The sequence below is a fragment of the Mirounga leonina genome, unplaced genomic scaffold, assembly GCF_011800145.1.
Source record: "Mirounga leonina isolate KUSES-001 unplaced genomic scaffold, KU_Mleo_1.0 Mir_82, whole genome shotgun sequence".
NCBI classification, from domain to species: domain Eukaryota; kingdom Metazoa; phylum Chordata; class Mammalia; order Carnivora; family Phocidae; genus Mirounga; species Mirounga leonina.
Window position 1 is genome coordinate 2,767,028 of NW_023270825.1, and position 23,604 is coordinate 2,790,631.

The 23,604-nt window shown below is 42.1% G+C and overlaps 1 protein-coding gene across 1 annotated transcript in view; it reads right to left on the minus strand.

Annotated features, from left to right (window-relative positions):
* RCOR1 (REST corepressor 1) overlaps positions 1-23,604 on the minus strand; it is a 114,605-nt gene that overhangs the window by 16,778 nt on the left and 74,223 nt on the right. The window contains exons 3-5 of the mRNA XM_034992790.1: positions 4,473-4,525; positions 2,197-2,358; positions 1,365-1,483 (exon numbers count right to left, since the gene is read on the minus strand). Of these exons, the coding sequence (XP_034848681.1) occupies positions 1,365-1,483; positions 2,197-2,358; positions 4,473-4,525 (334 nt within the window). The remainder of the gene's footprint in view (positions 1-1,364; positions 1,484-2,196; positions 2,359-4,472; positions 4,526-23,604) is intronic.

Sequence of the window (23,604 nt, forward strand, 5' to 3'; positions counted from 1 at the left end):
TCCTACCCTTGGTGCTGATGCAAAGCACCAGGGAAGGGAGTACACAGGTGTCAGCCGAAGCGCTTACCATGTCATACAAGGAAAACAAATCCCAGATACTTTTTAATTTAACTCTGATTTCAGCTTAGTAGAGTATACCTGCCTATAGTAATAGATTCAATTTATAAAAAGTAAATGAGACCAAACATATAATGGGTGTAAAAATTTTTAATCAAAAGTTACTGGAACACTAAAAACAAATTCAGTAGTGTTTGCCACTTCTGGTTACTAAGAGTAATGACCCAAAAACAGACCCACTGGTTTCTATGCGGCAGACCACACAACATGCAGATGCACCAAGGCCAACAGTCTTACAGACTCTTACAGCTGGAGAGAGCTTTGAGGATGTTCCCACCACTGCCCCCATTTTACAGCTGGGCCCACGGATCCGAATTCTCCAAAAGTCATACTCCCAATATGTTCCCACATGTTATTCTATTTAAAATCATAAAACACTCTCCTAAAATGGGGCCATGGAGATCATACAGTCTTTCTTCACTTTACTTGTATTATTAATTTTTAAAAATAACGTTACAGAAAATGTGGAAAACATAATTTTAAAAAGCCACCTATAGTCCCACCAATCTAACACAAAAACCAGTATGTGTATGCGCTGCCTTCTGGACTTAGAGCTTCTTCATTTTTGAGTTGAGGAAGTGAGGCTTGGGGAAGGAGCGTGTGGAGTGAACTCGCCTGTGAGCACACAGGCAGAGCCTCTGGAGTTCACATGCCAACCTGCCTCTGCGTGTGAGCACAGGGCTGTTCCCACTACTCTGTGCCATTTATAAGACCAAGGGAGTGCTGGCTAAGATGCAGCCTACTCACCAAGCTATTCTTAAAACTAGATCCTTATTAAGGAGAAATCATAAAATGTTTCTCTCTCTCATACACAAAACAGATGGTCAAAAAAGGGATGAAGGAAATCTAAACTGTACAGTCATCTTTTAACGTATCAGACATTAAAGTATGTCAAATCTTATGTATCAAAAAATAAATTCAACCTAGGAAATAACAGATTCCTTCTTATTAAAAGGAAACACCTTCAGGGGCAGGAAAGAATATGTGGGAAAGTTTGCTCTCTCATAACAGAAGCTTACTAAATGGCAAAAAGAGCGCGCTAAGAAAAACATCTGCAGAACAGAACGTGTGTTAACCAGCTCAGGAGCATCAGAGGAAGAGTATCTGTGTACGTGTGGCTCCAGCAGGAAGGCACTGGGGCAGACCCATCACTCAACCTTTCCTCTGTGCGTCTACCAGCTCTCAGCAATTTTACTGACCCAGGAGATCCCCATGTGGGGAGACACCACCTCCAGGCAGGCACTGACCTCTCCTCCCGCTCCCGCTTCTGTTTCCGAGCATGGCGGTCCATCACACTGGTTTTAGTCCTCGTCTTCTTCCAAGAGTAGTAAAATTTCACCAGACTTGCTATAGATTTATCAGGAAGCTAAACATAAAAACTAAGTTGGTTTCGATTTAGAGCGAATCTTCCCAAATCAAGCAAGTGTGCTTATTAGGTATGGTTAAGGGTTGTCTCACGCACCCAGAAATGTCCTAAGTCACAGCCCTTTTCTCTGAGAAGGAGATTCAAAGAGAAGTCTTACCAATACATTCCAAACTAGTGCAGTGTGACTGGAAGTGACACTTGGCCCAGGAAAGATTGCTAAAGCAGTCGGAGATGAATCCAAGGATTTACCTAAAGTTTCTAGCCTAACTCTCGGGTTATTTTTTAAAAATTCATTTTAGCACTCATGTAGCCACCAATGAGCTTTCCTAGTAGGACTCCACCAAATAGCCTTCTAGAATGTAAGAGATAAGCAAACCTTCCCCAGGCAGACAGGGTTTCATGATGCCCCACCTCATCAAACAACCATCAAAGAAGCTTTCTATCAGACTAATCTGGGGAGTCCCAACAAGAGAGACGGGGAGGGGGGTGGAGGAGGGCTTCTGTTACAGCTGCTATCAAGCTGGAGGTGCCAGGAAATGATTCACTCTTGTAATGTAAAGCCTCTTATCCACCCCGCAGCAAGTATGAACTATCTAAAGGGAGCTTTATTAAAAATGAGAATATTCATGCTTGCGGTTATCCCTACCCTTCGGGTGTGCTACAGTGAAGAGAGGCTGGGGAAAAGAGAAAATACAGTGGTCTCATTTACTTACCATTTGTTGGATTCTATGAAAAGTTTTCCCATGAAAACTAAAGGCTTGTTCAAACAAGACTTTATCTTCCACAGTCCACTCATCTGGGAAGGGGGTAAAGTTGGGCAAATCAGCCAATGACTTTTCAATATTATGCTTATGCCAAAAGAGCATCCCAAGAGCCTAGAAAAATAGTATCAGTGAAATTTTAGACCAAAGGCAGGAGTGAAACATTAAAATGGCAATGAGATTAGCAAAAGAAGAGCCTGTGCTTCCCTGCAAGCAGACCAGACTACCATGTGACTAAGGGGGTCTATGCCCGCCTACACACGGGCAGCTGTGAGGCAGGTTCCATTATGCTCACTTCTCAGATTAGAATACGGTGGCCTGAGAAATTAAGTCCTTGCCAACGGTCCAGTGTGGAAGGTAGGTGAAGAGGCAGTGGGACTCCTGAATCTGTGCTCTTAGAAGGCCACAATCGAATGCCTCCATATACAATAGGACAAAGTAACTCATAAAAGCACTTAATTGGGGGTGCCTGGGTGGTGCAGCTGGTTAAGCTCCGACTCTTGGTTTCGGCTCAGATTGCAATCTCAAGGTCATGAAATCAAGCTGCATGTCACGCTCCATGCTTAGCATGGAGTTTGCTTAAGACTCTCTCTCCCTCTGCACCCCCCCCACCTCGCTCGCTCTCTCTAAAATAAATAAATCTTCTAAAAAAATTTTTTTTAAAGATTTTATTTATTTATTTGACAGAGACACAGCAAGAGAGGGAACACAAGCAGGGGGAGTGGGAGAGGGAGAAGCAGGCTTCCCACGGAGCAGAGAGTCTGACGCGGGGCTCGATCCCAGGATCCTGGGAACATGACCTGAGCCAAAGGCAGACGCCTAATGACTGAGCCACCCAGGCGCCCCTAAAAATTTTTTTAAAAAGTAATCGTTCTGTTATTCTTTTGCCGAAAAAGCTCAAAAATAGTTTTGTTTTATGGTGGTTTTTTTTTTTTGGTAGCTCAGAAGGGAGAAAATATTCAAATGGGTGAGAGACAAACTGGAAAAAAGAGATAATTCAGCAATTTTTTCCTGAGAAAACTTTCTATAACTTCAAAGTGAGGATGATCATACTTTTGAAGATCAGAATCCTTAAAAATTCATACAAGTATATTTAGCAATCACCATTTTTTTTTAAGGTTTTATTTTAATTTTTAAGTAATCTCTACACCCAACGTGGTGGCTCAAACTCACAACCCTGAGATTAAGAGTCCCATGCCCTTTCGACCGAACCAGCCAGATGCCCAATTGCCGAGTAATTTTTACACTTTCTAAATAGAATTTATAATTGGTGATGTTTGGGGCGCCTCGTTGGCTCAGTCAGTGGAGCATGCGACTCTTGATCTTGGGGTTGTGAGTTTGAGTCCCACATTGGGTGTAGAGATTACATAAAAAAATCTTAAAAAAAAAATTGGTGATCTGAGCAACTTCGTGAAGTTCATGAGTAGGGTTTGGAAAAAGAGAAAGCATACATCTCTTGCTTTGAAAGATTCTGGAACTATCTCATTGTAATTGGCTTTCCTAACAAATTCTACCAGGGTGGAATAATTAAAAGTAAGACCAGGGCTAAAAGAAAGAGTCAGATTCTATATAATGTAACTTAGTGGTACCCTCAGTCATGAGGATAAATGCTAGAAACTGACAGGTTTTAATATCTAGATCAATGCCAAAGCACTAATCCAACTTAATATACTTATTTTTAAAACAGTAATTAGAAATAAGGCAGACACAGGATTATTATCACACTTTGAGCAAAATTAATTTCATATATTTCTCATTAATAGGTTCCAAGCAATTTTTAAAAGAAAACCTTAGTCCAATTTCACAACCTGAAAGTGATTCAAAACAACTGATATGAAAACACTGTGAGTCTGTGTGGGTCTGAGTGTGACAACACGGGGTCAGGAGAAAAGCCAACACACAAACACACAAATGACAAACACACCATGTATTCAAATAGGGAAGCCTTATGCCCAAGTATCTGGGCACCCTGGAGCTACTCTGGAGCAACAGGCGCCATAGATCTCCAAACCCGCAGAAAGACACAGGTGCTTTTCAAATCAAAGGCTCCTCTAATACTCATCTCAAGCAGAAAAGGGGGGCTGGAGCCTCAATTTGCTAGTGACCACCAAAAATTTGCACTGCTACTCAACACACAGAACACAAACAATTTAACAGGTCAGCTACAACCCCACCCCCTTTAAAAATAAAAACTCATCCTGAACAACAAAAGAAAACCACGTCATTACCTGTTCCATGTTGTACCCATGCTTCTCTTTAGCGATGGCAATGTATTCATCTACTGAAAAACAAGACAAGAGGCCAATAAACAAACGGAGGGGCAGGAAACAACAGTCTAGGAGCACTAGAGTTGTATGTATGTTTCAGGCCTGCCATGCACAGGAATAAAAATAAAGAACAAAGTCCATTACGGATCTTACATATATAAATCCCACAGAGGAATGGTTCAAAATATACTCAAGTATTAACAGTACTTGGCTCTGGATGGGAAGACTATGATTCTTCCTTTTTTTTTTTTTTAACTTGCTTCTACTTAAATTTCCTATGATAAATATTATTTTGGTACTCTGAAAGATAATTAAAAGAAATAAAAAGAAGTATTAAAATTGGGGGGTTTGTTTTTAGTCTCAGCCAAAGCTGAAAAACAAGCCACTTATCTTTATATTAAAAAAATCTAAGAGATGAATTACATGAACCAGTGCCTAGTATTTGCTTTCCAACTCCAACACAAGGCGACAAGCGCCGACTTTCAAGTACTAAGGGTAATGCCAAGGAAAACTGACTGACTCAATCTCCAGGAGAAGTTAACACCCCCCCGAAGTTACTTCCTCTCTACATTTTCTGGTCTTTTTTCCAGGAATAAAAGAGACTACCAATCAATAACAACACTTCATTATATTCCTGTATAGCTTTTTTTTTTTTTTGTGGGTAAATTACAAAAAATAACACAGGCTCCCAAAAAACCCCAAAAAGCAAAAACCAAACCAAACAAAAACCAACCACCGAAAACAAAAAATTAAAAAGCCCAAATAGCACAGAACTGTCTGAAACAAACAGTAGTTTCCCATTGGCCTGTGCCTCTCTCTGGAGACCCTCAGCCTCACTCTCCAGGTGTGGCAGACTTGGAGATGCACACTGGAGGAGACCAAGATGCACATGGCAACACACTAGACCCTGAGGGATGGACTGCAGGTCAGATGATAAAAACTAAGTAATGAGGTGTGTTCAAGCCAAGGCTATGTCAGGGGAGAAGAGAAAAACAATCTACGGTGAACTGAGGGTCAACCCCGAAGAGGGTCTGCTCTAAGGGTGGTTTCTTTTAATAGATATTTGGTAAATGAACCTCAAACTTCTGCTGTACAACCTCAACTCTGCAAGCATACACATTTCCAGACACTACTATTCCCCTCGGCTGAGTGAGGAACGTGTGACGCGTGCGCGGCCCCCCCCCCCGCAGTCACGTGACCCGCCAGCAGCTGCCCGCACAGGCTGGCCAAGGGGGCAGACGCTATCTGCTCTGTCAGCAGCAGGGCCAGTAAGCCTGTCCCCATGGTCTCCAACCAGATTTAGCTTAAAAATTACATGCAAAACCAAAGCATTCTTTGGATGCTACTCTATTTTCATCTGCTTCTTTGCTTTCTAACATAAAAATTAGCTGGTGGTAGGAGAGTAAAATTCCGAGCGTTGCAGCGAAGTTTGGACAGAACATTTTCCATGTTGTAAACAGCAAGGTATTCTTACTAGGTACCTTTAAAAATCACACCTCTTATAGATTTTCTTGGAGACTAGCCTGAGGAATCAAATCTAAAGCAAAGGAAGAAAGAATTCTATCAGAACCACTTACAGGAAGTCACTTGGTATCTCTACCAGGTGCCCTGAAGGTGTGACCCCAGTAAGTTCATACATGGGGAGGGTTGCAACTTGCCAAAGAATTACCATCTGATACCCACTGGCAAAAATACAATTTTTCATTCTTTTTATTGTCCCCAGTGTCTAACAGAGATTAAACAGTTTGCTAAATAAACGCTAGGGGTGCTGTGATGTGTAGAGTGTCACCGAAAAGAAAGGCTCTTTTCTAGCAAGGTGAGAGGCAGTACAGCTTAGCGATGTGGTTAAGAAAGACAGAGGTCCGGGGCGCCTGGGTGGCTCCGTTGGTTAAGCGACTGCCTTCAGCTCAGGTCATGATCCTGGAGTCCCAGGATCGAGTCCCGCACCGGGCTCCCTACTCAGCAGGGAGTCTGCTTCTCCCTCTGACCCTCCCCCCTCTCCTGCTCTCTCTCTCTCTCATTCTCTCTCTCAAATAAATAAATAAAATCTTAAAGAAAAAAAAAAAAAAAAAAAGACAGAGGTCCAGTCTTGGCTCTGTCTCTAGACAAAACGAGCTGACAGACAGTGGTGCCTGATGTATAAGTAAGAACTACAGTCTAAACTGTGTTACCTTTAGCAACTTTCCCGACCTTCCCAGGAAGGAGCTCTCCCCAGTAAAGCTGCATCATCACCTATCTGAAAAACAGCAGAGTAGAAGTCCTCCTGCAATGTTTTCGTCTGGAGTGAATTCAGAAACCAAGCCATGTGCTCGCACAAAGGATGCTGCTGACAGCCTGGTCTCTGACTGCTTCCCTACTGTATATAGGTAGTCCTCAGCTCTCGTTCCCTTTCACGATCAGGGCGACAGGGCTTCCCACCACAGTTTTTAGACTCCCGTCTTCTCTACCACCTACCCTCCTGGCTCCTTTACAAAGTGCATGCCAGTAGGGCATGATGAAAACGGAATGTGTGCATTTTCAAAACTTCCCACATGCTTTCCTTAAGCAAAAATAAGCTTTCAACCTAAGACAATAAAACCCACTCCCATATGCCTTCATAAAAACAAAGGATGACCAGATACTTCAGGCTGTGGATGAAAGATGAAACAGGAAGGGACACAAGAGAAATACAAGCTACTTGAGACCAACAGCTCTAAAACAAAGAACACAGGGTTCCTTGGGGATTTTTCCAGTACTTTCTCATCTCTGGCAACAGGGATCCTGATTTCATCTCTAAGAAATTAAAGGTTAACCAGAGTCAGTCCCAATCTGGCGGTGAGGAGTCACTCCAGGCAGAGAGTCATCAAGCTGTGATTAGGACAATGCACAAAGTCCACGTGGCTTAAGGAAATACCGGGACATTTCTACGGCCCGGTCATTTATATCCGCCAGCCTTCCCCAACTTGGGCACAGGGGACAGAACCAGGCAGTCATCTGGGTGCAAGAAGAAGCTGAGCTGACATTCTCATCTGTCGGTGAGAAGCAGAAACATCAGTCACTAAGTATACTCTCCTTTAAAAAAACAATTCCAGGGGCACCTCGGTGACCATGTCAGTTAAGTGTCCAACTCTTGATTTCTGCTCAGGTCATGATCTCAGGGTCCTGAGGTCAAGCCCTGCATAGGCCCCGCGCTCTGCGGGGAGTCTGCTTAAGATTCTGTCTCTCCCTCTCCCTCTGCGCCTTCCCCCACTCGCATGCTCTTTAATATAAAATCATTTTTAAAAAATTTTAAAAATGTATAATGCGGTATTTCTTTTTAAAACTGATTTTTTTTAAAGATTTTTATTTATTTATTTGAGAGAGAGAGAGAATGAGAGAGAGCACATGAGAGGGGGGAGGGTCAGAGGGAGAAGCAGACCCCCTGCCGAGCAGGGAGCCCGATGCGGGACTCGATCCCGGGACTCCAGGATCATGACCTGAGTTGAAGGCAGTCGCTTAACCAACTGAGCCACCCAGGCGCCCAAACTGATTTTTCTTTAAATTAATTTATTCGAGACACAGAGATAGAGAGAGAGAGGGAGAACATGAGCAGGGGGAGAAGCAGAGGGAGGGGGAGAAGCAGAGGGAGGGGGAGAAGCAGGCTCCCCGCTGCGGGGCTTGATCCCAGGACCCCGGGATCATGACCTGAGGCGAACGCAGACACTCAACCATCTGAGCCACCCAGGCGCCCCTATAATGCGGTATTTTTAAAAACTTGAATATCCTATGGAAACAACCAAAGAGAACTATCTGATCTTAAATTATGATGGATAAAGTTATGTATCACTCCGATTCTTTAAGAAGTATACAGACTGTACAAACCACTGGCTTTTTTGACAAGAACTTAGCATTACGGAAAGCACAGGTAAATGAGTTATGTTTTGGCATAACATCACTTAAAGGGAGAATGTGAGATTCATCAAGAAAATTTATAAAATTCCTTAAAAAACCCCCAAAAAACAGTAAGAAAGAAAATTTACAAAATTCCTAAAGCCTAGTCAAACATTTATTGAACTACCCTTACTCTGTACAGAATACTGTACTAAGTAGCAGGCCAAAATACAGAAGAAAAACAAACTGACTTCCTGAACTAGCTTGAAACAATACACAAGTAACAGAGAACAGAAATACATAAAGTAACAGTACAGTACAGATGTAGACTAGCATGGGAATCCAAAATAATCAGTAAATAATGATGGTAATGATGTTAAATCAAGATAAGCTTCCTGAAGATTCAACAGCTATACTGATTAAGTAATAACAATAGCTAATATTTGAGAATTTACTATGTGCCAGCCACTGTTCTAAGCTCTTTACAAGGATTATCTTTTTAATCCTCTCCAATAATTCTATTATCACTCCCATTCATAAATAAAGAAACTGAGGCTCAGAGAAGTTAAGTAATTTGGCCAAGTGACACAGCTGGTAAATAGCAGAAAGAGGACTTATATACACGCAGAGTGTCTGACCACAGGACCCACAATATTAAACCACTATATGCTATCCTACCTCTTGAGTAAAGGACACGGCGGGAGAAGGGCACTCAGATAAGAACAGTCTCCATGGCACAGAGAACTGAGCAAGACTAACCAATATTGTCTATGTCGCCTGAATAGAGTTAAGAAAATAAAACTGGGGTTGATGATGGAAGTGATGGAAAGCAAGGTTAACAGGCAAAAGGCTGCCTTGCAATAGGCATCATTTGCTTCTATATTCTTGTTTCTATCCGATGAACTAAATGTCTTCAGTTCCATTAGTGAGAGTCTCAAACTCAACTGCAAAAAAGGGAAAAATGCAGATGAAAGTTGCCACAGTAACCTGAGCTCCCCCACTCCTCCCTTCTCTAGACACTGCAGAGACTCAGGACACCTTGTGATCTTGCATATTCTATTCAGAGCAAGAGGCTGACACCATAAGGTGGGTTGAGGACAAAGCTATAACCTCATTACAGTTTAAAAAAAATTTTATTATCCTAACACTTGGAAGTAGCATCAGTACTACAAAGGAACGTGGCACCAATTTCTCTCTCATGACTCAAACTGAGAATACCAAAATTTTCTTTAGGAATATGATAAATATCATGGCCTCTCCTTTTATTATTAAAATAAGAAATGAGTTATCACTGTAACTCACTGAGAATGGAAATGAGCTTAAATCATTTAAGTAAAGCAATTATGCCACCTGGTGGGCATAGATATTACTACAGTTAACATTTCAATGATCCCTCTGAATATCGGGGGGGGGGCCCACAAGAAACAAGATAAGCCACAGAGACTCTGCAAGAATACAATATAATGAACCAGTCCTTCCTAGTCAGTAATAAAATGCACTTTATGAAAATTCTGTTTCCTAATGTAGTTTCGTTAAAATCCCACTTTATAGAAAAAGCGCCCCTGCAGGCTCTCCAGTAAATTTTACTACAAAATCCAACCCAGTCTCATAGACTATCTGATCAGGTGGAAATAAGAAATAACACTCTCCCAAGCTACACGTATTTAAATTCAGTTTCTGGCATCTATTCCTACCTAATCTGCATTTCTGTATTCCCCGTCCATGCCAGTATCCACTAGTATGACTGTGGCTAAGTTCCACCCCCGCCTCTGTGCCTCCTTTCCTGAGTGGACTATCATGATCTTAAAAGTGGTTCCAGGGCAACATTTTATGAGTAATTAAAAAACTTGGGGGGGGCGCCTGAGTGGCTCAGCTGGTTAAGGGTCCAACTCTTGATTCAGGCTCAGGTCATAATCTCGGGGTCATGAGATCGAGCCTCAGGCAGGGCTCCACACTCAGCAGGGAGTCTGCTTGAGATTTTCCCTCTCCCTCTGCTCCCTACTCCCCGCCACGTATATATGCACATGCGCGCACTAATAAATCAATCTTAAAAAAAAAAATTCAGGGTGCCTGGGTGACTCAGTCGGTTGGGCATCTGCCTTTGGCTCAGGTCATGATCCCCAGGTCCTGGGATCGAGCCCCTCATCGGGCTCCCTGCTCAGTGGGGAGCCTCCTTCTTCTCCTCCCCACTCATGCTCTTTGTCGCTATCTCTGTCTCTCTCAAATAAAATCTTAAAAAAAAAAAAAAAAATTTCTCCCCCCGCCCCCTCCCCGCCCCTCTGGCTCATGTGCATGCTCTAAAATGGATAAATAATCCACCTTTACTCCAGTCCTCAAACACTTGTGAGCCTTCCAGAACGGCACAGAACGGATACAGGATATCCTGTATTTTACAAACTGATCACCACTAGAATGGCATTTGTTGTAATTAAAACAGTAACTACCTTTCTCTTAAAAATGTGCAAGGCCAATGGTAAAGAATCAATCAGCATAGTGACACAGTATCGCCTTGCATCTCTCACACTGAGAGTCAACCTACCTGACAGCTAAGTCCCTAGGCAGGCAACTGTGTACTCAAAAGGATTTCACTTGCTCTCACGCTTGTTTTCCGTTTACAGTATGAGCTGAAGGAAGGAACCATGCTCCAAACAAGGTCTGCATCTCCCTTAACTAAAGGCAACATTCCCTGACAATAAAAGAAGAGAGGGGAACACACTGTAGATTCACCCATAAATTCACAGCAGGCAACAGTGAAGAGAGCCTTGCGTCCTTGCTTTCTATCAGGAACTTGCGAGCTAAACCCATTTCCTCACCTATTTGACAAGAGTGAGGTAAGATATCCTGCTCAAATCCTTTACAAAGTAGTAAAGCAGCCAAGATATACACATATGAAGTATTACTAAAATGAATTCCTCCATAAACATGTGTGAGATTCAATTAGAGATGGGGTAGGGTGCACTTCACAACCACAGAACTAGCTTTATCAGGAGACACCCAGTCCTTGAATCCCAGGAGAGCTGTGCCCCAGGTCCAGAAGTTCCCAATCCTAACTGATGAGAACCAGCTGGTAAACTTTGAAATACTGATTCTTGGGCTCCACCCTCCTTCGTTTATATACATGTGTATACACATATGTAAGTTTATGCCTGTATATTTATGTGCGTGGATGTGTGTACTTCATGCATATATAGTTTTTATAAAGTATGACGGGCACAGAGAAAAGCACACACATAAAGGCCCAGCTTGGTGATTTTTCAGAAAATCAAACACACCTAGCTCAAGGAAAGAACTAACTACACTCAAGATGTTTTGGTTTGCTTTCAATGCCCCCAGATGATTCTGAGAATCGTGAATTAGAGCATAATATTAATGTGTGAAGAACATTCCCCATTTTAATGTGATAAAAAGCACCTCAACAAGCACAAAATTGTTAAATTTAGTATTAAAAAGATTAGACACTATCAGGACAACAGAAACAGGAATAAATGTGCTTTTTATGTTACTACTATATAGAAAGGAGGTTTGTGAATTTCAATCATGCAAAAAAAAATTCCTTTCAGCGACTATACAGAAGTTCTTTTTTAAATTACCGACTTCAGGGGCGCCTGCGTGGCTCAGTCGGTTAAGTGCCTGACTTCAGCTTGGGGCATGATCTCAGGGTCCTGGGATCCAGATCAGCATCAGGTTCCACGCTCAGCAGGGAGTCGGCTTGTCCTTCTCCCTCTGCCCCTCCCCCCTGCTCATGCTCTGTCTCTCAAATAAATAAATAAAATCTTTAAGAATAAGTAGATTAAATAAATTACCGACTTCAAACTCCCATCCTGCAGAGGAGGAGGTGGTCAGAAGGATTTATAAGCCTGCAAATCCTAGTGACTCCTCACAGATTGGTCTACAAACTTCAAATTATAGGGACATTTGTCCTTTAACCCTGCCTCTGCCACCCTACATATACAACGGTCCTTCCCTTAGTACAACCCACTGTGTACAAGAATGCAGAAAAAAGGGATTCCTAAGTGAGACGAAAACAGCCAAGGGAAACACAGAGGGGGTCTGGGTTCTAGGACGGGCACAGGGACACAAGGCTCTGCCCACCACTCCCACAGACTTGAAGAAAGGCCACTTCTCCTCTGTGGGCCCTGGTTTCTCAAGCTCTGAAAATGGAAGGTCAACTGCACAGTGGTACAGTGAGAATGGGGGGAGGGGACAATGGCATGTTTGCTGGGAGGGGGTGGGCTTTCCCACTCGAAGCCCCACCCACTTTCAATGTTTGAGTCTTGTGGGGGTGGCAGGGGTGAGGGTGGGGTATCTTCATCCAGTAAAGAAACCCACATTTCCAATTAAGTGGCAGAAAGGGGACATTTTATAATTACTATACTTTATATTTAGCCATTCTCCACTAATTCAACAAATCTTTCAGGCCTACTGTGCGCCCAGTGCTGCGTTTACAGCCACAGTGAAAACAGCCGCCTTCAGAGAATTCAGTCTGGCTGGAGACAGAAATAATTACACAAATGATTAACTCCAATCACCCTAAGTGTCAGAGAAAAAGAACTATGAATACACTTACCTGGGAAACCTGATCTGCAGAATCAAGGGAGGCTTCCTTTTCTACTGGAAAAGGACATTATAAATTCCTGCTTACCCATTTGTTATTTTTAGTAGGGAAAATTTGAAAAAATGGAAATATTCAAGAATGGGGACATGGTTAAATAAATTAAGCTATAAACTGAGGGGTTGCTGGAGTGAAGGGGGGTGGGAGGGATGGGGGACTGGGTGATGGACATTGGGGAGGGTGTGGGCTGTGGTGAGCGCTGTGAATTGTGTAAGACTGATGAATCACAGACCCGTACCCCTGAGATAAATAATACATTATATGTTAAATAAATAAATAAATAAGGCTATATGATGGGATATTCAGGGATCAATACTCAGTTTAATGTTTAATTATAGGAAAATGAAAGTTGATAAACTATTATTTACAGTGTGACCCATCTGTGCTTAAATCCAGAGTGTGCAGAAGCATAAAGACATGAAAGCAAAAAAAATTTTTTTTTTTAAAGATTTTATTTATTTATTTGACAGAGAGAGAGCACAAGTAGGCAGAGTGGTAGACAGAGGGAGAAGGAGAAGCAGGCTCCCTGCTCAGCAGGGAGCCCGATGCGGGGCTCAATCCCAGGACCCTGGGATCATGACCTGAGCCAAAGGCAGATGCTTAACAACTGAGCCACCCAGGCGCCCCAAAAGCAAAATTTTAATAGTGGCTATACCCATGCGATGAGTTCTAGGCTATTTTTAATAATAAAAACAAGCTTGTGTGTTTATGTGTAATTTCTTTTCTGAACCATTTGAGACTACCATAATTATACCCTGTACTCTTAAATACTCAGCGCATATCTTCTAAGAGTAGGTACGTTCTCTTACATAACCACAGAACAGTAAATTCAACATTTAAACAATAATCTGGGTCTGTATTCCAATCTGGCCGTGGACCCCAAAATGTGCTTTACATTGTGCTCAAGAATTTTAAAGTAAATACTAGTTATCTCTATACATAACCAATATACATCTTTTTAAAAATGTGGACCAAGAAAAGTGGACATATTTTTTTAATGGAACCACAATACCATTATTACACCTAACAAAAACAGCAAAATTCCTTAACGTGAGAAACAGTGGTACAATCACTGGATTGTCTAAAATGTGTAAGTCCAACAATAGCAATTACTGGTGAGGACATGGAGCACGTAAATTTTGCATTTTATTGGTGGCAGTGTGAACCAGCTTCACCACTTTGGAAAATAATTTGGCACTGATCTCTCATAGCTGAGTATCCACATCCTCGATGGATATCAAGAACCAAGTCGCAGAAAGTTCCTAGTAACAGTCATAGAAATAAAAAACTGGAAGCAAATGTCCATTGTGAACAGAAACGATAAATAAATTATAACAAGATGAAATTCTTTAAGTATAAAAGGATGAAGATAAGACACACTGGCATGATGAAAGGGGAAGGCAACCCCTGATTCTTAGTGGAGGGCTTCAACTAAGGCTGTGAATCCAGCTCCGAACATTGACCTAACTCTCAAACACTTAATAAAAATGATAAAAATAATTTTCACACGCTAAAAAACATCATTTTAATCACAATTATCAAGCTCTCTGAAAGCCATTTACTTATAAAAAGCTGAAAACCAAGGCCAGTATTAGCTTATCCTATCCTTACCCCTGCACACATTCCAGTCAAAGGACTAACAGGTTAAGAATTTTAAGTTCACTTCTCCCTCCTGTCAACGACCAGGACAGGTTCCCATCAGACCATAAGCTATACTTGGACAGGGACTTGTCAGACTGTTCATTCTTATATTCCCCCAGGGCCTGGCACATATGTATCACTCAAATATTTACTGAGTAAATGGATGGTCACTAGGCGAGTGGCAAAAAAGAAAATGTTGGAGGATTCCAGATGACCCAAGATGCAGAACAGGGAGCTGAAAAGTCTGTATTTGCAAATCTCCATACAGAGGAGTGTCCACATCCCCATCATTTTCTCATTCGCCGGACAAGTATTTATTATATCCACCATGTGCTAAGAGGATTAACAGCTGAGCAAACATACCAAGTTCCCCATCAGATTTTAGTAGAGGGAGACAAAGTAAAAAAAATACTACGTCAGGTGACGATAAATGAAACGAAGGCAATGAAGCAAGGTAAGTAAGAGGCAGCAGTAATCTCTATTTCACAGTGTGGTCAAGGGAAGCTGCTCAGATACTGACGAATAAGCAATGACCGGGAGGGACTGAGGGAGCCATGCAGACATTTGGGAAAAGACTATTCCAGACAAAGGAACAGAAAAGGCTCTAGGGAGCATGTTTTGGGTGGACTCAGGAGGGCACAAGTGGGGTCAGACTATGTAGGGTCTTGTGGACAACTGTCGGGTCTTCTTTTTGTTTTTTTTTAAAGATTTTATTTATTTGACAGAGAGAGAGACAGTGAGAGAGGGAACACAAGCAGGGGGAGCGGGAGAGGGAGAAGCAGACCCCCTGTCAAGCAGGGAGCCTGATGCAGGGCTCGATCCCAGGACCCTGGGATCATGACCTGAGTTGAAGGCAGACGCTTAACGACTGAGCCACCCAGGCGCCCAAAGGTCTTCTGATTTTTATACTGAACTGGAAAGGCACTGGAACATTTTAGAGATTCTTTTTTTTTTTTTTTTTTAAGATTTTATTTATTTATTTGGCAGAGAGAGAGCAGGAGAGCACAAGCAGTGGGAAAGGCAGAGGGAGAATGAGAAGCAGGCCCCCTGTCAAGCAGGGTTCGATCCCACAACCCTGGGATCATGACCTGAGCTGAAGGCAGTCGCTTAACCACTGAGCCACCCAGGTGCCCCTGTTTTAGAGATTCTTGACATGTACTATGTATTTATATGAATGTTAAAAAATTTACTATATATCTATGAAACTTTCGCACACAATATAATCTTGAAAATGTGTTCTGAAGTCAAATGTCCTAACATAGAAACGTTTGTGTATGTTGCAGGTCTAAGGAAGGTTCTCATTCCAAGAAAGCTACAACTTGTTTTAAAATCTCTAATTTGACTTTCCCTTTGACACGTCTTTCAATTCTATATGTCTAGCATATTGTATATGTTAATTTTTTTATCATTAGCCAGCTTTAAAAAAAAAAATCATCCAGCTTGACGGTCTCTGCCATAGCTAATGATTTCCATCTATGTCCATTTTAACATTGAGATTTGTGCTTACCACTATACCAGTTTCTCCTCATTTCTATACAATAAAAATAAAATGCAAACAAGTAACTGCAGAAGTACTGATTATACATAACCTATAAGGTACATGATGCATAAATGAGCAGGACCACCTGTTTCACTGATTCCCAACAGCCAAAGTTACCTTGCAAATTTCTACACCCAAGGCAAGTGCAGCTGAGCCTAGGAAATTTGCTTCTTCAGGAAACGACCCACAGTAGGCATGGCTGTCCACCGGCTTGTCCTCTGGCTCCAATTCGCCTCTTATAGGTGAGTCAAACAACAAAAACCATCCTCAGATTACCCCCTTTCCTAACCCATCCTCTCTCCTGAAACTGCCTGCTAAGAGCTCTTTCAGGCCACAGTTCTGTATTACATTTGACTGCACCTGCTTTGGTAAACTTTTTTTTTTTTTTTTTTTTTCATTAAAGCAGTGAAGTGAACCCAGACTAGGAGTAAGATCTGGCCTAACTGTATACATTTCAAAGAAGACAAGACTATCCCGTAAAAAACAAACAAACAAAAAACCAACTTTTTGAGATTTTTGCTACTAACATGTCCACTTTGTTTTGCTAATGTTCAGCTGCTTCTCTCCACAGTTAGACCTTGGCTGGGTCTGCGTGTCAGGGTAGGGCTACGAGGGGTAAGGAAAGAGCATCCTCTACTGCGCTCAGGGCAGCAGCTGCCCCCCGAGAGCAGGCTGTCCTAAAGCCACTGGGTTGGGGCAAGCAGGCAGGCATCCAGGGTGTAGACCAAGTGGGATGAGGAGGGAGGCCCCAAGGAAGAGCAGCCTGAAAAATGGGGTGGTCCTAAAGCCACTGGGTTGGGGCAAGCAGGCAGGCATCCAGGGTGTAGACCAAATGGGATGAGGAGGGAGGCCCCAAGGAAGAGCAGCCTGAAAAATGGGGTGGGCAGGATGCTCACAGACGGGAGTAGAGGGGGGCATCCATGCAGGAGGGCACCTTACATACATCACAGAGGGGATGAAGGAGATGATGTCATATCACAGGTGCCTTGAAAGTATCGATAAAAACGTGTGGAAGAACTGATGGAGTAGCGCAGGTACACCTAGATATGACAGTATTCTGCTTATTTAAAGGTCTGTTAGAGGAGAGGGGTGGAAGGATGGGGTAACCGGGCGATGGATATTAAGGAGGGCACGTGATGTGATGAGCACTGGGCGTTACATAAGACTGATGAATCACTGGGTTCTACCTCTGAAACCAGTAACACACTGTATGTTAATTGAATTTATTTTTTTTAAATTTAATTTTATTATGTTAATTTAAATAAAAATACATTTTAAAGAGCAACAATGAAAATTTGGTAGGAAATGAAGCCTGAAACCAAGAACTATTTTATCATGGGTGGGTTTTAATAACCATCAACTAATAGATGTGAAATACTATTGCTTTTTTACCTGGAAAAGAAAGTAAAAATATTTCAAAAAATAGTAATATTAAAGGCCTGTTAAAGGCCACCCAACCCCCACCTGACCTCACATTTCTATGATCTCCATCTCCTCTGAGCAAGTTCACACACTCCTGGTACTACCAGTATGACTTCTTAAATTTCAATCAAACCTCTCTTTTTTTTTTAGTTTTTATTTCTTTGACAGAGAGAGACACAGCAAGTGAGGGAACATAAGCAGGGGGAGTGGGAGAGGAAGAAGCAGGCCTCCCGCTGAGCGGGGGGAGCCCGATGTGGGGCTTGATCCCAGGACCCTGGGATCATGACCTGAGCCGAAGGCAGATGCTCAACGACTGAGCCACCCAGGCGCCCCAATCCAACCTCTCTTTAAACAAGCAATGGCCTAGTGAGGGCATCAACTTCTCTCAGCTGCAGTGGATCAACACTTACTGCCTCTACCCTAGCTCTTCACGAAACCACAAGGCTGTCAAGAGCCTTGACATACAGTTTCACTGCTTCTCACCTCCCCAAGGACAACCCGTGTCACAGCCAGGCAGGTCTCCAAAACAAAGCGCTGCATCTCCTCCCCACATCCTCAGCCCTGTCCGAATGCAAATGTATCTTTCCCCTGTCTGCAGCGTGTGTGTGTGCACCTTGTCCCACCAGCCAACTCTTATATTCCTCAACATTCTACCCTGTAGTCAGCTGGCTCCAACGCTTCCCTTGTTTCTACCCAGGAAAAGATTTCTTCTACATGAAAGGTGTCTCTACAAGGCACATTTCCTAGGCATACCCCAAAGGTTGGATCTCTCCCTGAAGTTTTACTTAGACACAGCCCAAAGCAACTCATGTAACATCATTAATGTTTTAAGAATGTAATTACAGTTTATTAAATGAAGCAGCACATGAAGGCAGATGTGTGTAATAAATGCCATCTGGAGACCAGAGATCTAGCCCAAACTTGGCTACTAATTAGCTGTGGGATCTTAAGCATTTGACTTAACTTCTCTAGACCTCAACTTTTTGCATCCAAAAAAGAATTGGACTAGAGAAAATACATATAAATTACTTGTTTACATGTTCATTTTCCCTTCTTTCTCCGTTAGAGTAGAAGCTTCCCGAATCCCTCACAACTGCTATAGTACCAAGCACATAAAGCTGCTCGATTCAGTACAACCCCAATCGAGATACTTCTGGAGAGAATGTGAAACTATGAGCCTAAACTTCACCTAGAAAAACACCAAAAAGAATAAAAATGGTACAAGTCAGGAAACAGATAAATCAATGAAACAAAATCAAGAGTCCAGATACAGACCAAAGTAGACGTATATACAAGTTTAACATAAGGGGAAAAGACTTAAATAATTCCAGATGAACAATGGTGTAATGAGGAGGGAGGAGGAAGGAGGGGAGGGCAGAAGACACGTAGGTATCTATGTCTGTAATATGTGGAGGGGAGGGGCATTTTCAGCATGACAGTATGCTAGAAGCCACAAATAAGGTTAATAAATTTAAGTACATAGAATTCTAAAACACAAATTAAAAAATAAGGTTAAGACCTAACTGCTATTTAGAGAAGAATTAGAAGACCAAAATATGAAGATGCTCAACCTCAGTAATAATTAAATTCTTTTCTAACAGTTCAGCAAAGTTTAAAAAACAATTAATATTCTCATACAGTGAGACACCACCTCACACCCATTAAAATAGATACTATTAAAAAAAAAACCTCAAGCAAACTGAAAATAACAATCCTGATGAGGAGGTGAAGCTACTGGAGCCCATGCACTGTTGGTGGGAGAGTAAAATGATAACAGCCTCCGTAGGAAACAGGATGGTGGTGCCTCAAGAAAATTTAAAATAGAAATGACCAAATCCAGCAATTCCACTTCTGAGTACCCAAAAGAAACGAAAGCAGGTCCTCAAAGAGGTATCTGCACACCCGTATTCACAGCAGCAGCATTCATGGTAGCCAAAATGCAGAAACAACCCAAGTGCCCATCAACAGATAAATGGAGACAAATGTGGTCTTATCCATTCGTATAGTGGAGTATTATACAGTCGTAAAAATGAAGGAAACGGACACAGGCTACAATGGGGATGAAACCTGAAGACATTATGCTGAGTGAAATAAGCCAGTCACCAAAACAGTATAATTCCACTTATATGAAGTACCCAGAGTGGTCAAATTCACTGAGTCAAAAAGTAGAATGGTGGCTGCCAGGTGCTGGGGGGGGGGGGGGGGGAATGTAGACTTGGGTTCTTTAATGAGTACGGAGTTTCAGTTCTGGAAGATGAAAAGAGTTCTAGAGGGACGCCTGGGTGGCTCAGTCGGTTAAGTGTCCGACTCTTGATTTTGGCTCAGGTCATGGTCCCAGGGTCGTGGGATCAAGCCCCACGTCAGGCTCCCTGCTCAGTGGGGCACCTGCTTCTCCCTCTGCCTTCCACTCCACCTACTTGTGTGCTCACTCCCCGCCCCCAACAAATAAATAAATAAAATCTTAAAAAAAAAAAAGTTCTAGAGGTTGGGTGCACAACAGTATGAATGTACTTAATACCATTACACTATACACTTAAAAATGGTTAAGATGGGGCGCCTGGGTGGCTCAGTCATTAAGCATCTGCCTTCGGCTCAGGTTGTGATCCTGGGGTCCTGGGATCAAGCCCCACATCGGGCTCTCTGCTCAGCAGGAAGCCTGCTTCTCCCTCTCCCACTCCCCCTGCTTGTGTTCCCTCTCTCGCTGTGTCTCTGTCAAATAAATAAATAAAATCTTTAAAAAAAAAATGGTTAAGATGGAAATATAAATCAACATATTTCATTTGCTTGTTATAGTTTCACAATAAAATTTACTTGGAATTAAAGAAATGGTTAAGATGGTAAATGTTACACTGTATTTTACTATAATTAAAAATAATTATTAAAAAATTTTAAGAAAAAAATTAATATACCCAGTGATGGGGGACATTTTGGAAAAGAGGCACACTCCTTTAACTCTTCGGATGACACATGGAAAGATCTATAAATGTCAAATGTACATATCATTTGACCCAGCAACCCCACTTTAATGATGTTCACAGCACTGTTTAGAAATGCTTAACTATGAAACACGTATATTATATGACCATTAAAAAAAAAAGTAAGTGTATAGGGACTAATAGACACCCAAAATATTAATATAACACTGGTTAACTTGAGAGAATTAGAGTATTTTTATCTTGTGCATATGTATTATTTTTTTAGTTTAAAAGAAAATAAACTATAGGGTGCCTGGGTGGCTCAGTTGGTTAAGCGACTGCCTTCGGCTCAGGTCATGATCCTGGAGTCCCTGGATCGAGTCCCGCATCGGGCTCCCTGCTCGGCAGGGAGTCTGCTTCGTCCTCTGACCCTATCCCCTCTCATGTGTTCTCTCTCTCTCAAATAAATAAATAAAATCTTTAAAAAAAAAAAAAGAAAGAAAGAAAGAAAACAAACTATACACTTATTTAGAGTGGCCAAAATCCAAAATACTTGTAACACCAAATACTTACAAGGACATGGAGCAACAGGAACTCTCATCCATTGCTGGTAGGAATGCAAAATGGCATAGCCACTTCAGAAGACAGTCTTGCTCTCTCTCAAATAAATAAAATTTAAAGGGGGGGAGGCGCCTGGGTGGTTCAGTCAGTTAAGCATCTGCAGAGTTCATGATCCCAGGGTCCCTCTCCCTCTCCCCATCACCTGTGCTCTCTCTCAAATCAAATCAAATCAAATAGATAGTCTTGCAATTTCTTACAAAATTAAATGTATTCTTAACATACAATCCAGCGATCCTCCTCTTTGGTATCTACCCAAAATAGCTGAAAACTTATGTCCACACCAAAACCCACATATACATGTTTATAGCAGCTTTATTCATAAATGCCAAAACTTGGGAGCAACCAAGACGCCCTTCAGCATGTGAATGGTTAAACACACTGCAGTCCGTCCAGATAATGGAATGCTATTCGGCACCAAAAAGAAAATGAGCCATCAAGCCATGAAAAAGACATGGAGGAAACTCAAATAAATGTGTATTATTATTAAGTCAAAAAAGCCAATCTGAAAAGGCCACATACTATACCACTCCAGCTACATGACAGTTCTGGAAAAGACAAAACTATGGAGACAGTAAAAAGATCAGTAGTTGCCAAGAGTTATGGGGTTGGGAGAGACGCATAGGCAGATCACAGAGAATTTTTAAGGCAGGGAAACTTTTCAGTATGATATTACAACAGTGAATACGTGTCATTATACATTTGTCAAAACCTCCAGAATGTACAACACAAGAGTGAGCCCTAATGTAAACTATGAACCGTGGGTAACAATGATGCATCAATGTAGGTTGTAGGTTCACTGATAACAAGTTTACCACTCTGATAGGAGATGTCCACAATGGGGGAGGCTGTGCATGTGTTGGGGCAGAAGGATATGGGAAATCTCTGTACTTTCTATTCAATTTGGCTGTGAACCTAAAACTGCTCTAGAAATTAAATCTATTTTTAAAAATGAAAAGAGGGACGCCTGGGTGGCTCAGTTGGTTAAGCGTCTGCCTTCAGCTCAGGTCATGATCCCGGGGTCCTGGGATCGAGTCCCGCATCGGGCTCCCTGCTCTGCGGGGAGCCTGCTTCTCCCTCTGCCTCTCTGTCTCTCATGAATAAATAAAAATCTTTAAAAAAAAAAATAAAAATAAAAATGAAAAGAAAAAAGAAGAAATAATGTATTTGCCTCTTGGCCTAGGAGCTCTATTTCTAGGGATTTATCATTCCCTTACAGCTTTTTTTTTTTTTTAAGATTTTATTTATTTAGGGCACCTGGGTGGCTCAGATGGTTAAGCGTCTGCCTTCGGCTCAGGTCATGATCCCAGGGTCCTGGGATCGAGTCCCGCATCGGGCTCCCTGCTCCTTGGGAGCCTGCTTCTCCCTCTGCCTCTCTCTCTCTCTCTGTCTCTCACGAATAAATAAATAAAATCTTTTAAAAAAAATAAAAATAAAAGATTTTATTTATTTATTTGAGAGAGAGAGAATGCAAGCAGGGAGAGGGAGGCAGAGGGAGAGGGAGAAGCAGACTCCCCACTAAGCAAGGAGCCCTACACGAGACTCGATCCCAGGACCCTCGGACCATGACCTGAGCTGAACGCTTAATGACTGAGCCACCCAGGCGCCCCTCCCCACAGCTTTTTTAAAGAAGTTTAAAAACCAAGAAACAGACTTTTAACTATAGAGAACAAACTGGTAACTACCGGGGGGCGGGGGGATATGGGTGAAATAGGTGATGGAGATTAAGGAGTGCACTTATGATGAATACCGCGTGATTAAAATAAAAACTTAAGGGCGCCTGGGTGGCTCAGTTGGTTAAGCGACTGCCTTCGGCTCAGGTCATGATCCCAGGGTCCTGGGATCGAGTCCCACATCGGGCTCCCAGCTCAGCAGGGAGCCTGCTTCTCCCTCTGACCCTCTCCTCTCTCATGCTGTTTCTCTCTCACTCGCTCTCTAATAAATAAAATCTTTTAAAAAAATAAAAATAATAAAAAATAAATAAAAACTTAAAAAAATAATTAAGTTTAAAAAAGAAAGAAGAGCTGAAAGACTTCAAATATCCAGTTACGGAATGAGTAAGTAGTGGGGAGTGAAAGGTACGGCGCAGGGAACAGAGTCAGTGGTACTGCCATGGTGTTGTATGGTGACAGATGTATGGTGACAACCAAGACTTACACATTCTTTGAAAATAAAGAACGGCAAGAAGAAAAGGTTTCTTTTTTGCCCATATACCGTGGGCAAGGGAGTTGAGGGGGAAATGGTAGGTGTGCAAATGGAAAAAATTGTGTACCCCTGTCCGCATTCATACTATAATCACACTGTAATGCCTAACTGTGATTAGACTACTAGTCACGAACTGTGTGATTTACAAAGCTCCATAAACGGAAGCCTACTAAGCGGAACCTAACTCATGTCAGGACACTGCATTATGTTTACGTCCTTACCCCTGAGCAGTTGAGCAAGTTCCCAATAATCCACACTCCATTCCTAGAGCTCTACTTAAGAAAAGACTAA